We start from the raw sequence: 15,075 nt of genomic DNA, 5'->3' as shown, positions 1-15,075 counted from the left end.
GAGAGAGAGAGAGAATGGAGGAGGAAGCGGGCGGCTTTGTGTGCATCGCATCCATTTGCAACCACAGACAAAGAAGGGCACGGAAGTCATCAGGTAACTAAGAAGGATTAGAGATGTACGGATTACATGATTCAATCCCCCCACCTCATTTTCATTTACTTCTGACAGAAGAGTCGAACAGCCCCCCCCCCCCCCCGTCTCCAAAGCCTCTCATCTAGTGCCAAGTTAGCATGACATGCATTAATATTCTAATTTAGCTTGTTAATATTAATGACTGTTACATGGTCTCTGCAGCTTGGTGACAGTAAGAGGTCTGGCCCCTCTGTCATCATTGGATCACAAAAGTGTAAAGAAATTGGAGTACGCAGAAGTGGAGGTCCAAGAAGGGCCTTGTAGGTTAATGCTGTGTGCCTACATGTGCATCCATAGCGTTTTTCAAAATGCAACGCCGTATGCAGGAGCTGGGCTGTGCTGGCGTGCACCTGTTTGTAGATTGTGTGCTATTGCTTCCAGTGAGTGCGTCTGAGCTGCTGTGTGGAACAGGCAGTCAGGAGGCCCTGCGCTCCCCTGTGGTAGGAGCTGATCCCGGGATTAAAGCAGACTAAGGGGAAAGGGTGTGTGTCTGGGCCCTGGAACAGGCTGCAGGGGCTGGGGTGGGGGGTGGGGGGTGTCATAATGAAGGCAAATCCAGCCGCCCCTCCGTCCGTCCCCATGGGCCCCTGGCAGGTCCTGGAGGCCCAGGCGGCCCCACACCTCCTCCAGCCAGCCGCCCATGTAATCAAGCCAGCCAGTGACTTAGTGAAATTGCATTAGCCACAGGCTCCTGGCTTTGATTAGAAATGGGGTTTGATCTGCGCTGGATTCGCGCTCCCGTCTCCGGCTCTGGGCGAAAGGGGCGGGGGGCGGGAGGGCGACATAAAAGCAGCGATATCGGACGTGCAATGCCTTCTGGAACACCGCGACAGATCTCTGTGGACCTGTGTGCGTGTGAGTGAGTGTGTGTAGGTGTAGGGCTGTGTGTGTGTGTGTTTGTGTGCGTTTTCATGACAGTGTATGTGTGTGTGTGTGTGTGTGTGTGTATGTGTGTTTTCGTGTGTGTTTTCGTGTGTGTGTGTGTGTGTGTGTGTGTGTGCATGTATGTATGTGTGAATGTGTGTGTGTGTGTGTGTTTGTGTGGTAGAAGGTTTACAGGGACCGAGTACAGAGGGTGCAGTACAAACAGAGCAAGCCCACTCATAATCCCTCATTTACGATGAGTGTCAGGGTTAGTGGCACTCTGTCAGCGTAATCTGAAATGTCAACTTTTGGCCAGATCAAAGCTCCTTCTGTAATGGCTTTTTTTCTGCACCTGTCCCTGTGGCGGGGGACGAGGGCTTCGATGTCCAGCATGTCACTGCTGAGGAGGACCTTCTTTGACATTCTGGTCACAAGCATCCACATACATGTAATTAGTGCTTCCTCACAGGCATGTATATAGAAATATATGGGAAAAGACCAAACATGAGGTCTTTAGGGTATATGAAAAAACACCAAACCTGAAGGTGCTTAATCTGATTACTAATGCATATATTTGCCACATCTTACATTTGAACCTGCTTTAATATACCCTGGAAACAAACTAATTGCTTTAGTTTTGCTTTGGTTTACAGTACATTTCTATATGAAGACATAGGTGAAATGGAGGTTTACAGTACATTTCTATATGAAGACATAGGTGAGATGGAGGATTAGATATAGTCTGTTTTCTCACTTAGTTCATTTATTTTTTTCTAACACTGGAACACAAACGGTAGCACTGATGAAGAGTGAAGGTGAATAAGTGAGAGAATGAGTCTATATATGGCTATATCTGAACATACATGTAAGTATACGTGTCACCCTTACGACAGAGAAATAGTGATGGTGTATGTAGCTGAAAGTGTGTAGGTGTGTGTATGTGTAGGTGTGTGTATGTGTAGGTGTGCAAACACTCATAACGGCACCTGAGCTGTCATGACCAAACCAGCGGCTGTAATAAGATCAGGCCAATTTAATAATTCATGAACTCCTCTGGCTGGCTGCCTGGCCACCCCTGCTTCTCTCTCTCCCCCCCCCCCCCACCACCACACACACACACACACACACACACTCTCACACACTCTATGTCCTCGCGTCTGATTGGCTCCTAATGAGCTGCTTCTATTATTAAAATTAATTTGAAGAGACAATCTTCCGCTTGCCCCGTGCGCCAGACAGCAGAGGCCGTCAGGGGACCTGGGTGCTGCTGCCACTCGCCTATGATACCCGATAAATAAATATGGAAATGTGGAAATTGAATGAGATTAATTATTGAATGTGTCAGTGCCCATGGGTTTCAGTGACCCGAACGTGCGTGTTCTCGCTCTCACACACACACACACACACACACACACAAATGCAGAGATACTGCCAGGCACGCACAGATGTGTGAGCGAAAGGCGACGCACCTCTGGCTGATACAAATTTCATCAAAATGCACTGGTGACAGGTTAACCAGCTGTGCACGTTCTTTAACCCCGGTCATCTGTCAGGTCTTTTTCATAAAACAAAACAAATTCGTCAACAATATGTACAAAGTTTCTTTGTGTGTAATTCTGCGCAAAGTGAAAGAGGCCATTAGAGACACATGAGCCACTTACTGCATTTGGTTAAGAGGCTGTTTGCATCAGAACGAGAGAATGAAAGGTGTGTGTCTGAGCGAATATGAGAATGTGTGTGTCTGTGTGTGTGTCTGTGTGTGTGTCTGTTTGTGTATGTCTGTGTGTGTATGTCTGTGTGTGTGTGTGTGTGTATGTCTGTGTGTGTGTGTGTGTGTGTGTGTGTATGCATGTGTGTGTGTGTGTGTGGCCTGATTAGCAGCTTGTCATGCTCTTCATCTGATCTCCTGTGGTTTAACTCCATTGCTGCAGGAAAATAAAACAAAGCCCTCCACCTCCAATCAAGCCCTCTCCATCACTCCCTTCTCTCCCTCACATCACACAGGTGGAGTTGCCCCAACAGAGGAGGAGAATGGGGGGTGGGGGGGCCGTGGGCTGACCTCTCTTGATTGGCTACCGCTTGCTGCATCTTCAAGTGCTCTTTGATCCATGTTGTGGGTCTGCATGCATGTGTGTGTTTGTGTGTATGTGTGTGTGTGTGCGCACATGTCAACATTGTTGGAATGCATCCTGTGTTTGTGGTAATATGATATGTTCTTGCGTGGTTTATGAGAATTCCTGTCTTAAACACTGTATCTGTATTTTACAGAGGTACCTCTGAAGTCCAGAGTGAGTGAACTTGCTTGGTGCATGACTGTTAGGGAGAGTTACGTCAGTCATGGAGAGTGACAGAGGTAGAGAGTGTGTTGGTGGATGTGTGTGTGTGAGTGAGTGAGTGTGTGTGTGTGAGTGTGTGAGTGTGTGAGTGTGTGTGTGTGTGTGTGAGAGTGTGTGAGTGTGAGTGTGTGTGTGTGTGTGTGCATATGTGCATGTGTCTGTCCTTCACCCCTCCTTTCTTCCAATCACCCTGGGGCTGAGATTAAAGGTAAACACGCAGCTGACAGCCTCCGTGATGACAGCCCCTCGCTGATTAAAATTAGCCCTAGTAGGGAAACAGTCACACAGGTCCCCACTCTCTCTCACTCTCTCTCTTCTCCTCCTTTCACTCTCCTAGTTGGTGATTAGAAGTCAAAGCTCTGTCAGCCTTCAACTGACAACAACACCCCCCACCCCCTTCCCTCCTTGACAGACACACACAGACACACACAAAAACACCTCTATCTGAATTTACCCAGCAGCAAACACAGATAGGACTTTCTGAAGCAGTAGGAACAGCTTCCCACACACACACACACACACACACACACACACACACACACACACACACACACACACACACACACACACACACACACACACACACACACACACACACACACACACACACACACACACACACTTCTTCTGACAATACACACAACGTGCTCAAACACACACTGAATCACATTTTTGGGGTAGGTAGAGGATATATACAGTATATATTAAAAAAAAACACACACTCTTGTTCCTCTCTCCTGTCTGCCCGTAAAGAAAGACTATACAACTTCAACCGCCAATCCAACACCATTTCCGTTCCTCTCCAATCACGGATGCCATTAGGAGCCCCGGCGCTGGTGTCTCCCGGTAGCATGCAGACTATCCATCAGCGTGGAAAGCAGGCTGGGAGGCCGCTCTCTCGCCCGCACCGCCACCGGGGCACCGGGATGCTATTACCTCCCTCGCCGCGCGGCGCGGCAGCACAGAAATAACAAGCCAATCTCATTTCGACACTCAGCTAATTCAATCATCTCCCACTGATGAGATTTACCACAGGATTTCACCACCAGCGCAAAACAGTACAGGGAGGAGTGCGAGAGAGAGAGAGAGAGAGAGAGAGAGAGAGAGGGAGATAGAGAGAGAGGAAGGGAGAGACGGAGAGTAAAGAGAGAGAGATAGAGAGAGCGATGGAGAGAATGGGAGAGAGAAGAGAGAGAATCCAAACCATAATGTTATTTTAGCAATCATCAACATCTCAACAGAAGTCATGTGTGAGCAAACTGAACCTGGAGCACATCTGTATACACACAGCAACTGCTGTCATTAGTGTGTGTTGTGTTTTTGTTACCCTGGCAAACAGCGATGGAAGTAAATGATGGTTTGAGTGTCTATGTATGTGTGTGTGTGTGTGTGTGTGTGTGTGTGTGTGTGTGTGTGTGCACATGTGCTCACATTCCTTCCTCCTGTCGGCACCTGGCAGAACAGGAACGCCATCCCGCTCCCCGTTTCTCCCTAATAACCTGCCAGGTTCCCATCCCATTGCTCACGTCACCTGTGTCATGTTGTGGCAACATTCCGGTAGAGGAAGGACAGCATCCAAGACAACAGGGGCAGAATCAGACACAACAGATGCTTGTCGCTTAGAAAGTATGCTGTGGTGTGTTGAGTGAGTCTGTGAACAGACATGAGTGCTTGGCGTAAACCATGCCATCAAACATGGCAACTATGCAACAACATTGGCTATACCTGACAAATGCGAAGAGAAGAGAATCACGACAAATTACGGTTCTCAACACTATGCTGTTGAACATTCCAGGGGCAATCAAACTAGCTGCTTGTCTTAACTCTCTCTCTCTGTGTCTGTGTCTGTGTCTGTGTCTGTGTCTGTGTCTGTGTCTGTGTCTGTGTCTGTGTCTGTGTCTGTGTCTGTACATGGCCACACCTGGTGGAAGTTAACAGGTAATGCTTTGACTATTATGAAGCAGGTAAAAAAAAAAAAGTTAAATAATTAGGGTGGTTTGATGTTGTGTTCTAAGTGCATGTCTGGTGTGGTCCACCAGAATGGGACTCTTGAACTCTTTGCAATTGATTTCGGTCCAGTTCCCACTGGCTCGCTGTTGTCCTTTGTAAAATTAATTAATCAGTAAATAAATTAAGAAATGAAACAGGCACACTGCAAAATAACCAAAGCCACAGCCTGTGGCCAAGACTGATTAAAGGCAACTGAATGGATCTATTAAAACACCAATCTCCAGAGCGGGTGTCCACACAAACACAAACACAAACACAAACACAAACACAAACACAAACACAAACACAAACACAAACACAAACACAAACACAAACACAAACACAAACACAAACACAAACACAAACACAAACACAAACACAAACACAAACACACACACACACACACACACACACACACACACACACACACACACACACACACACACACACACACACACACACACACACACACACACACACACACACACACACACACACACACACACACACACACACACACACACACACACACACACACACACACACACACACACACACACACACACACACACACACACACACAGGCCATGGTTGACTAGACAAAGGCACCGAGCGGCGGCCGGCAAAAATTCCACTAAGACAGGGGAAGGTGGTGCTCAACCCAATAACTCAGGTTGCCCCTACATTGCTATTCAACGCTATTCATCTGTAAAAATCAAGGTTCATGTTCAAGCTGGGCACTGTAACGTGCCTTGAGACACATTCTTATTGTATGTTATGGAGCAAACTGATCTGAATTGAATTGAATTATGCATAGGTGTGTAAGACTAGCCTTTTGTATCCCTTTTTGCATTCCTAAAGAAAATGGTTACAGAACGTCCTTTGAAGCCAAGATTCCTGTTTTCACTTGATTGTGACTATTGTGTTAGCCACCATTTGTCAGGAAACTCCTAGCCCTGACCATACCCCCTGCTAAGCTTGTCCATGGCCTGTCTCCAATCGGTCTGGAAGACACTTGAACTCAACCACTAGAAACTGAAATGCAACGGGCAAATGACAAATGATGATGTATTTGTGTTTGGTATCATTTTTAATGTCTCAGTGCGAGAAGTAAGAGGATCTCAATTGTACAAATGTAAAATAAGTGTATATCTGTTTTCTGTAATCTGAGAGAAAATGGTCCATCTTCTGATGGGAAAATCCCACCACCTTTTGGTGGTCTGATAAGGATACCCTGCTGAGACTGGGGTCTCCAGGTTTGAATACTGTCTATATGTTAATTCCTGCTTTTTAATTCCTGCTTTGTAATGTAATGCAAGATGCCCCTGTTCTGGTTGGATACTTAAGGGTGATGAGAACCCCATTCGAGGAGTTTGCCTGCTTCTCAGGACTCCCACCTTATGTGTAGTTGGATCGATCTAGTAGGAAACCTTAGGTTTCTCAGAGCCTTCAATCATAGTTGAAATCTTTGCCAGGTATGCTATATTTTGACCCTATGGTTATTTTGAATTGATTGTTACATTGCTTTGAGGTTTACCATTTATTGTGTGTTTATTGGTTAACTGTAGTGTATGATTATTCCTGATACTGCAATAAATTGTTATATTGATTAACAATCTGTAGCAATCTCTCTGGCGGTTACAGTAAGGAGCTTAAACTGAACAGTATTTGGTGAAGAGATAATCCGTTGGGAATAGCCTATGTATTACGGATTGGTGGTTGATTTAACCAATGGTAGATATGTGACTAGTATGTAAGATATAAATGGAGTCAGATGGTCAACTAATAATTAATAGTTCAATTAAATCTCATTGAAGCACCGGATAAGACAGAACACGTATTTTCTGGGAATTGTGCTACAATTTCCCGGCTTTCAGGTGCAGGTCAAAGGGACAGTGGGGAGTGTGTAGGCACAATGAGGCGGTAGAGAGCTGTGCTATAGTGACACATCTTCACTGAGTGTTCATGTCTCCTCTGCTCTCCTTTCCTCTGCTCTCCTCTCCTCTCCTCTGCTCTCCTCTCCTCTCCTCTCCTCTCCTCTCCTCTCCTCTCCTCTCCTCTCCTCTGCTCTCCTCTCCTCTCCTCTCCTCTCCTCTCCTCTCCTCTCCTCTCCTCTCCTCCGTGTGGGAGAGGCGGCAGATGCGGCTGGGCTGAGGCCTGTGCCTGTGCAGACGGTGGGGACTCGCGTGATCAATTACTCGCGCCTTTCACCAGCCAGCTCGTGAGGAAGATCAGACCCTCCATCCCCGTACAGATTTGTGCTGATAAGTCGCACACACACACACGCCCGCACGGGGTATGTCGTAGTACAAGTGCCGTATGTACGCATTCACTTGCCCTCTCACACTCACACACACACACACACACACACACACACACACACACACACACACACACACACACACACACACACACACACACACACACACACACACACACACACACACACACACACACACACACACACACACACACACACACACACACACACACACACACACACACACACACACACACACACACACACACACACACACACACACACACACACACGCTTGAAGTGGCATCTGCGGTTTGGGACGGAGGCTTCCGGGATGTCATGCGGCGTCTGGATCATCACTTCATCATCACTTCATCCCTGTGTGCCTGTCTGCTCCATCAGGACCCGTTTAGTAGAGACGCCATTAGCTCTTCAGCCCGACCTCAGCTGCCAAGAAATCAAGGATACAAAGACACACTTCCCCTCCAAATCTACTCCTAGTCATAGTTTTGTAAAAATACTGACATACGCATGCTTTATGAAGCAGTGGGATGAGAGGGGAAAAGATTGTTTCACACACGGCACATGGCACATATACAAGAGAGATCCATAAAAACATGCAAACAAACACACACTCACTGCGTGCGTGTGTGTGAGAGAGAGAAAGAGAAAGGAAAAAAACGAGAGTGACAGACACACAGATTTTTTTTTCAACCAATCAGTAACTATTGTTACATCAACCTCCTCTCAACCATCTTTGCTGGCGGATGCATGAACATGCTGGTGTGTGTGTGTGTGTGTGTGTGTGTGTGTGTGTGTGTGTGTGTGTGTGTGTGTGTGTGTGTGTGTGTGTGTGTGTGTGTCTCCGAGACACCATCCAAGGCCAGTCAATTGTTACCCCCCCCCCCCCCACCCCACACACACATACACTTGCCCCCCGTGTTTTTTCTCTCCCGCATCTGCCAAATACCCAGCTGATTGTGTCTCAAATTACCCACAGGTGCTCCTTGTCTCTCAATCACGGGTCTAAATGGAGCCCTGTCCTTGCTGGCCAATCACATTTGGGCTCAAGCCTCGCTGCCCCAGCCCTGGTCATCTCAGCACGCCTGGCGCTGATTGCTGCCCGTCTCACTAGTCCGTCTACCAGCCTCCACCCACGCGACCCTCATTGTAGCACAGACAGACAAGCAGGGGTGGAGTAGATCCTACTAGCCCATCCACTCTTTGCACAGGACAAGCAGGGGTGGAGTAGATCCTACTAGCCCATCCACTCCTTGCAAAGGACAAGCAGGGGTGGAGTAGATCTTACTAGCCCATCCACTCTTTGCAAAGGACAAGCAGGGGTGGAGTAGATCCTACTAGCCCATCCACTCTTTGCACAGGACAAGCAGGGGTGGAGTAGATCTTACTAGCCCATCCACTCTTTGCACAGGACAAGCAGGAGTGGAGTAGATCCTACTAGCCCATCCACTCTTTGCACAGGACAAGCAGGGGTGGAGTAGATCCTACTAGCCCATCCACTCTTTGCACAGGACAAGCAGGGGTGGAGTAGATCCTACTAGCCCATCCACTCTTTGCACAGGACAAGCAGGGGTGGAGTAGATCCTACTAGCCCATCCACTCTTTGCACAGGACAAGCAGGGGTGGAGTAGATCCTACTAGCCCATCCACTCTTTGCACAGGACAAGCAGGGGTGGAGTAGATCCTACTAGCCCATCCACTCTTTGCAAAGGTTTAGGAGAAAAGATAGGAGGGGATAAGATGTCAAAAAGATGAAGCTCTGAGGCATTCTACCCAAAGACACTAATCAACCTTTTGTAATAGTTGAGGAGGAAAAAGGCAGTAATAGATCTATACTGATACAAAGAGACAGGAGCTCTCTGATGGGGTCCAAGGCCAAACAACACATCCACGAGTCCCCAGCACTCTTCCTGTTTAATTGTCACATCATTATTCCCTGGCCTGCGGCTCAATTTGATATCAGCTTTCAGATACGGAGGTGATAAATCATAATACCTGAAGTCAGAGGACAGAGGAACTGTAGGTATTGATCATTTTTACAAAGCAATAGCCTCGTTATTGTTGCCTGTGGAAGAGGCCGGGCCAGGCCAGCATTTCCAGCATAAAATGTATGAGTGGGTCCAACACTTGAGACACTCGGAGGACACTTTAAGAGACGGGTGTTTTTGAGGTTGTCACTTGTCGTGACGTGATGGAGCAGGCCAGGCCTCATGGGAGCGGAGAGCGACTGCTGAAACCATGGATACTAGATGGCACCAAGGACTGGGCTTCCATTACGGAGACGTCCAGGCGGCCCACTGTGATACCAGAGACTGGCCTGTGCAGATGAGGATGTGGAGAATTCAAACACCCCATTTACACACACACACACACACACACACACACACACACACACACACACACACACACACACACACACACACACACACACACACACACACACACACACACACACACACACACACACACACACACACACACACACACACACACACACACACACACACACACACACACACACACACACACACGCTCCCACACACAGACAGCCACACAAACGCTACCTCACACACATATACACCTACAGCCACACACAAACACATGTACACACACAGCACCACACACACACACACCACACACAAACAGCACTACACACACACACACACACACACCTCCTCTCCCACCGTGAGACATTTTTCCATTTGCACCTCTCCCTCCCTATTGTGCTGCACAAATCAGGCTGACAGAAAACAGCACTCACGCTCCCTTGGACCAGTCGGTCACTGAGCGGCAGAGCCACTCTCCACTCTACAGGGAGCTACACAATTATGCATAAACAAGATTGCTAATACAACATTGCCATTCTCTCATCGCAGGAGCCAGGCTTTAAAGGGAACACTCTATTTGGGCTTGTTTTACTGGTGTGAGGGAGGAGAATGTAGCCTTTGTAATAATAATCCCCAAAGCCAATTCAAATGTGTGAGATTCTGTGTGTGTGTGTGTGTGTGTGTGTGTGTGTGTGTGTGTGTGTGTGTGTGTGTGTGTGTGTGTGTGTGTGTGTGTGAGTGTGAGTGTGTGAGTGAGAGAGAGAGAGAGAGAGAGAGAGAGAGAGAGAGAGAGAGAGAGAGAGAGAGAGAGAGAGAGTGTGTGTGTGTGTGTGTGTGTGTGTGTGTGTGTGTGTTTTTTTGTGTCCTAGCCCTCTGGGACATTGACCTGATCGAAAACATGTTGGTTGATAACCTCACAAGGCTAGTGCTCTTTTAAGCTTGGCTCATACAGACTAATTTACACCTATTCCCTAAGAACCATGACAAATCATGAAAACACCGGTCACACAGACGTGCTTCTGTCGGGGTGATGACTTACAGGGCCAAGTGGGGTGAGCGCTACACATGAAACTGCCAGTGGAAATGACAAACCCTCTCTGCATTTTTTTTTCTACCATCCATATACATTTGTGAGGGAGATGGAAGAAATCAAATGTAATGGAACCATTCAAGGCAGAGCACAATTTTTCTGTGGTGGCCCTTGGTGCATTGTGCAGGGCTACACCTGGGGGAATGTCCAAGAGTGACATTTTCTCACCTCAATGTCGTGTTCCCATCTTATATTGATTGTCACTTGACTGTTGGCGTACAGAATCCTTTCTTTTTTCAAAGACGGAAGGCAAGAAGATTACTAAGGGGACCTCTGTTGAACAGTAGCCATGTATATGGACCTCTGTTAAACAGTAGCCATGTATATGGACCTGCCACATACACAACTTAATCAAACTGACCAGTTATGTTTACCCTGCAAGTATGCTTGTGAATGTGTGCCTACATATATCTGTCTATATATCTTTAATGCTATTGCACAGATGTATTAATATTATTACACAGATGTATTACACAGTGGTAAACAGACACAGGTATCGTAGCAGGCCAAAAATACTCAAGTAGGTAGCCTAGTAGACTAACAGACTTTGTGATAGAACAAGAGATAGAAATTGGTATGTATAATACAAATTTAAGATAAATACGACAGGACGGCAAAGCAAAGATAGAAACACTGATTCATACCCACAGTGAAACTGTGAGCCTTGTGCTCCCCAAGCCAACTATCTGAGGGGAACTTAAGGGTAGAGACTCGCTCTGAGAGTGGCACCCAACACCCACTCACAGCCACCGCCAGTCAGTCACACCGCCGCACGGGTGACAGCCAACCACAGGCACAGCCTCAGACAAAACACTGCATTATTAATGGACAAAGCTGTTATACGTTTTGGCTACTGTTGTGCCCAGAACATCAACACTGCTGGACTGGAAAGAGACCCTTTTATAGTTTACTGAGAAAACCTCTCTGTGACCTTCATTTGTTTACACCTGCTGACAGTAACTACAAAGGGGGATGGGGTGGGGGGGCTGGGTGAGGCTATAAGACTTGAAACAATGTTTGGGATCGATCCAGCATACCTATGAAGCATGAGGAATAGCTCCAGATAAGGAAGGAACTGGGGGACAGTGTCATGGGTCTAATAATGTAGCCTTATCAACCAGATAGACTGCTGTCTCATATTTAAATGCACCCTTTGAACCACCATCACCATATTGCCAAAATAAATATTTCTCCTTGATGTGACTACAACACATAACAATTCCATAGGCTGTAGTCCAATTTCCTATTAAACCCCTTGGCAGGAAAAACAGCATTTTCCAGATGCAAACACTGCAACAGTCCTTCTCAGCTAAACCTAGGAGTGACAGACCCATGGAGTTAGTGTAAAGGAGACAGAGATATTCTGAAACAAACACAACTCCAAGAGTTTACAAGGAGGTGAGGCATTCTGAGCAACATCTTAAAATAGGTCTTAAAATAAGCAATGACCTCATGGCTTGGCCAATCCTACTGGATTCAGAGCTGGTCACTGTTCTCACTGCTCTTACACTCTGTCTATCCTGCCTAAAACCCAATTATAAATACAGGGGAAGTCTCTCTCTCTCTCTCTCTCTCTCTCTCTCTCATTTCTAATTTATTTCTACAGAAAGAGACCTGAATGGCTGCCACGCGGCCGTTATAATGAAAACAATGGATTTAAACCACACCACTCTCCACCACCTCTCCATCACCATTCCTACACTCCAAAAGCTCAATCATGGCAGAGACTTGTTTCACTTTTTAAATGATTTCTCCCCCCCCTCTCTCTCTCTCTCTTTCTCTTCAATCTTTCTTTCTGCCATTCACCTCGCAGACTGAGGCATGAGTTCAGCTTTGTGATGGGGTAAATGAAAGGGAGAAAAATCTCATCTTCTTTTCAAAACGCTGCCAGGCATTCAGCCGTCCAAATATTTTCCCTTTTTCTTCACTTCAGAAATAGCAAGGGGAGACAGAATAAAAAATGGGATGAGAAAAGAGAGGCGAGGGACTATTTGAAGCCCATTTGCTGTCTTATCGGATGTTAATCTGTACATTTCACTCTCTGCCGACGGTGCGTGCCTGGTCAGTGATGACTGGCGTTTACAATCAAATGGAATTGTAGCTGCAGACCGAGCAAAGACAGGAAGATTCCGGAAAGCCTCTACCACGCCAATGCTCACGCTAGAGAAAATATTATATCCCCCAAGCTACCATCTGCTCCAACTCAATAAAGACCCTCGAATTGAAACTGCTCTTTAAGATCGATCTTTTGTGAAAACTTTTGGGAAACCAGGTAGAATAAAAAGATACAAGGAGGCATTGTGTCTGGAACCAGCATGCTATCAAAGTTTTCTGTCCTCCTTTAAAGTTCCCTTCTCTAGTTACCTCAACATTGTTGTTCTCTCTCTCCTTCCCTCCCTCCCTTCCCTTCGTTCTCTCCCCCCATCTCCATCATTCCACACAGGCTATGTCTCAGAGGCATAGGGTGTCGGAGAAAAAAACAATACCGAAAAAAACACGGCAGGCAAACAGTGCTGTCAAGCATCGCTGATTGAAACCACAAGGTCACTCTGCAGTGAAAGAGAAAAGAGGGAGGAAAAAAACAACTTGAGACAAGATGCTCTCCAGGGAGTCTGTCTGTCTCACCCACAATGTATGTGTGTGTACATGAGTCAGAGTGTGTGTGTGTGTGTGTGTGTAAGTGGATATGGGTGTGTGTGGGTACTGTATACTTTTGATTCATTTTGTGTCTCACTGCTTTTTGTTCCAAAAAACGAAACAAAGTCCAAAAAAAAAAAAAAAACACTTTAAAAAAGGACACAGTGAAGTTAAAAGCCATCTTCCTACTTCAGTCCAAGGTCCTTGTCTGGCATCTTCCACTTTTGCACTTGCTGCCCCCGAACACACACACACACACCTCCGACCCAGAGGGAGTCGAATGGCGTCCACTCACCCTGCAGCTCTCCACTCTTGCTGTACAGCTCCCTCCTCTGCTCCCGCAGGTAGGCACTCATGCTGATGGCATGGGAGGACGACTCAAACCTACGGGGAGGAGAACCGCAGGTCAGTCTTCAGCCACACACCATGAAGCACACATCTACTGTGGGAACTAAACACACAGAGTCGATTTGACTTCTGCCTTCATGTAATCTTTTTCGGCAATTCACCCTAACAAGTTGCAAATCAATATCCCTACTATGGGCAAGGAAAATTGCTCTCACAGAGAAACATACAAAAGCAACTGTAAAAAAATGCATATCTGCACTGCTCTCTGCACAAGCAAATTTTAACAATAGTGATTTGAGTTGATTTATAGTCTAGCCTACTTTCTTCTGCGACCTTTTTGTTGCTTACTTGAAAAGTGACTGTTTTCTTTGTATTGGTTTCTTTTTGGCAAAGAAGGCCCCAAAATCGCTGGCGGCACTGGTGTAGGAGAGCTGGGCAGAGGGCTCAGCGGCACTACGGCTGTTCTTCACGTCCAGGTAGTCCATTAGCAGCACCTAAAGGGGATGGGGGGTGGAGAGAGAGAGAGAGAGAGAGAGAGAGAGAGAGAGAGAGAGAGAGAGAGAGAGAGAGAGAGAGAGAGAGAGAGAGAGAGAGAGAGAGAGAGAGAGAGACTGTCAGGTTGCATGACCCAATGTGTTGAGTTATTTATTCAAAGCTCCACCACGCTACTGAAACCTGAAGCAGACTTCCGGATTGATTTATTCAACACATCTCTGACCCACGCCTGCCAAAATGAGCAAATCTGTTCACACACCAACAACCAGGGGCCCATCAGTCCAGCTTGTCTGTGGAGCAGTGGGCTCCAGCCACTCAGCCATACCCATTAACCTTGATTACAACCGCAAACACAAGTTAATAAACATCCCCCTCGGCAGCCGGTAAGGTCCTGCGGTAGGAGACGGAATAGAGAGAGAGGAGAAAACAACAACTAAGTTTTAACTTTCGCCACAAATTAGCCCCTACCCTTCTGTGCCACCTTCATCTCCTCCTCTTCCTCGTCCTCCTCGTCCGCCCTCAACACCCCACACACACTTCTAATCGTTTCATAATTTACTGGGGCAATTTAATCCT

The 15,075-nt window shown here is 46.8% G+C and overlaps 1 protein-coding gene across 1 annotated transcript in view; it reads right to left on the bottom strand.

The window, feature by feature from the left end:
• exoc4 (exocyst complex component 4) overlaps window positions 1-14,494 on the bottom strand; it is a 99,207-nt gene extending 84,713 nt beyond the window's left edge. Inside the window, exons 1-2 of the mRNA XM_076296474.1 lie at window positions 14,353-14,494; window positions 13,952-14,040 (exon numbers count right to left, since the gene is read on the bottom strand). Coding sequence (XP_076152589.1) covers window positions 13,952-14,040; window positions 14,353-14,489 — 226 coding nt within the window. The 5' untranslated portion in view covers window positions 14,490-14,494. The remainder of the gene's footprint in view (window positions 1-13,951; window positions 14,041-14,352) is intronic.
• Between the last annotated feature and the right edge of the window lie 581 nt (window positions 14,495-15,075).

The sequence above is a fragment of the Alosa pseudoharengus genome, unplaced genomic scaffold (genome assembly GCF_046254945.1).
Source record: "Alosa pseudoharengus isolate Yale_2024_CS ecotype anadromous, Long Island Sound unplaced genomic scaffold, YU_APseudo_1.1 YU_APseudo_1.1_scf_20, whole genome shotgun sequence".
Classification (NCBI taxonomy): domain Eukaryota; kingdom Metazoa; phylum Chordata; class Actinopteri; order Clupeiformes; family Clupeidae; genus Alosa; species Alosa pseudoharengus.
This window is presented reverse-complemented; position numbering and strand designations above follow the sequence as displayed.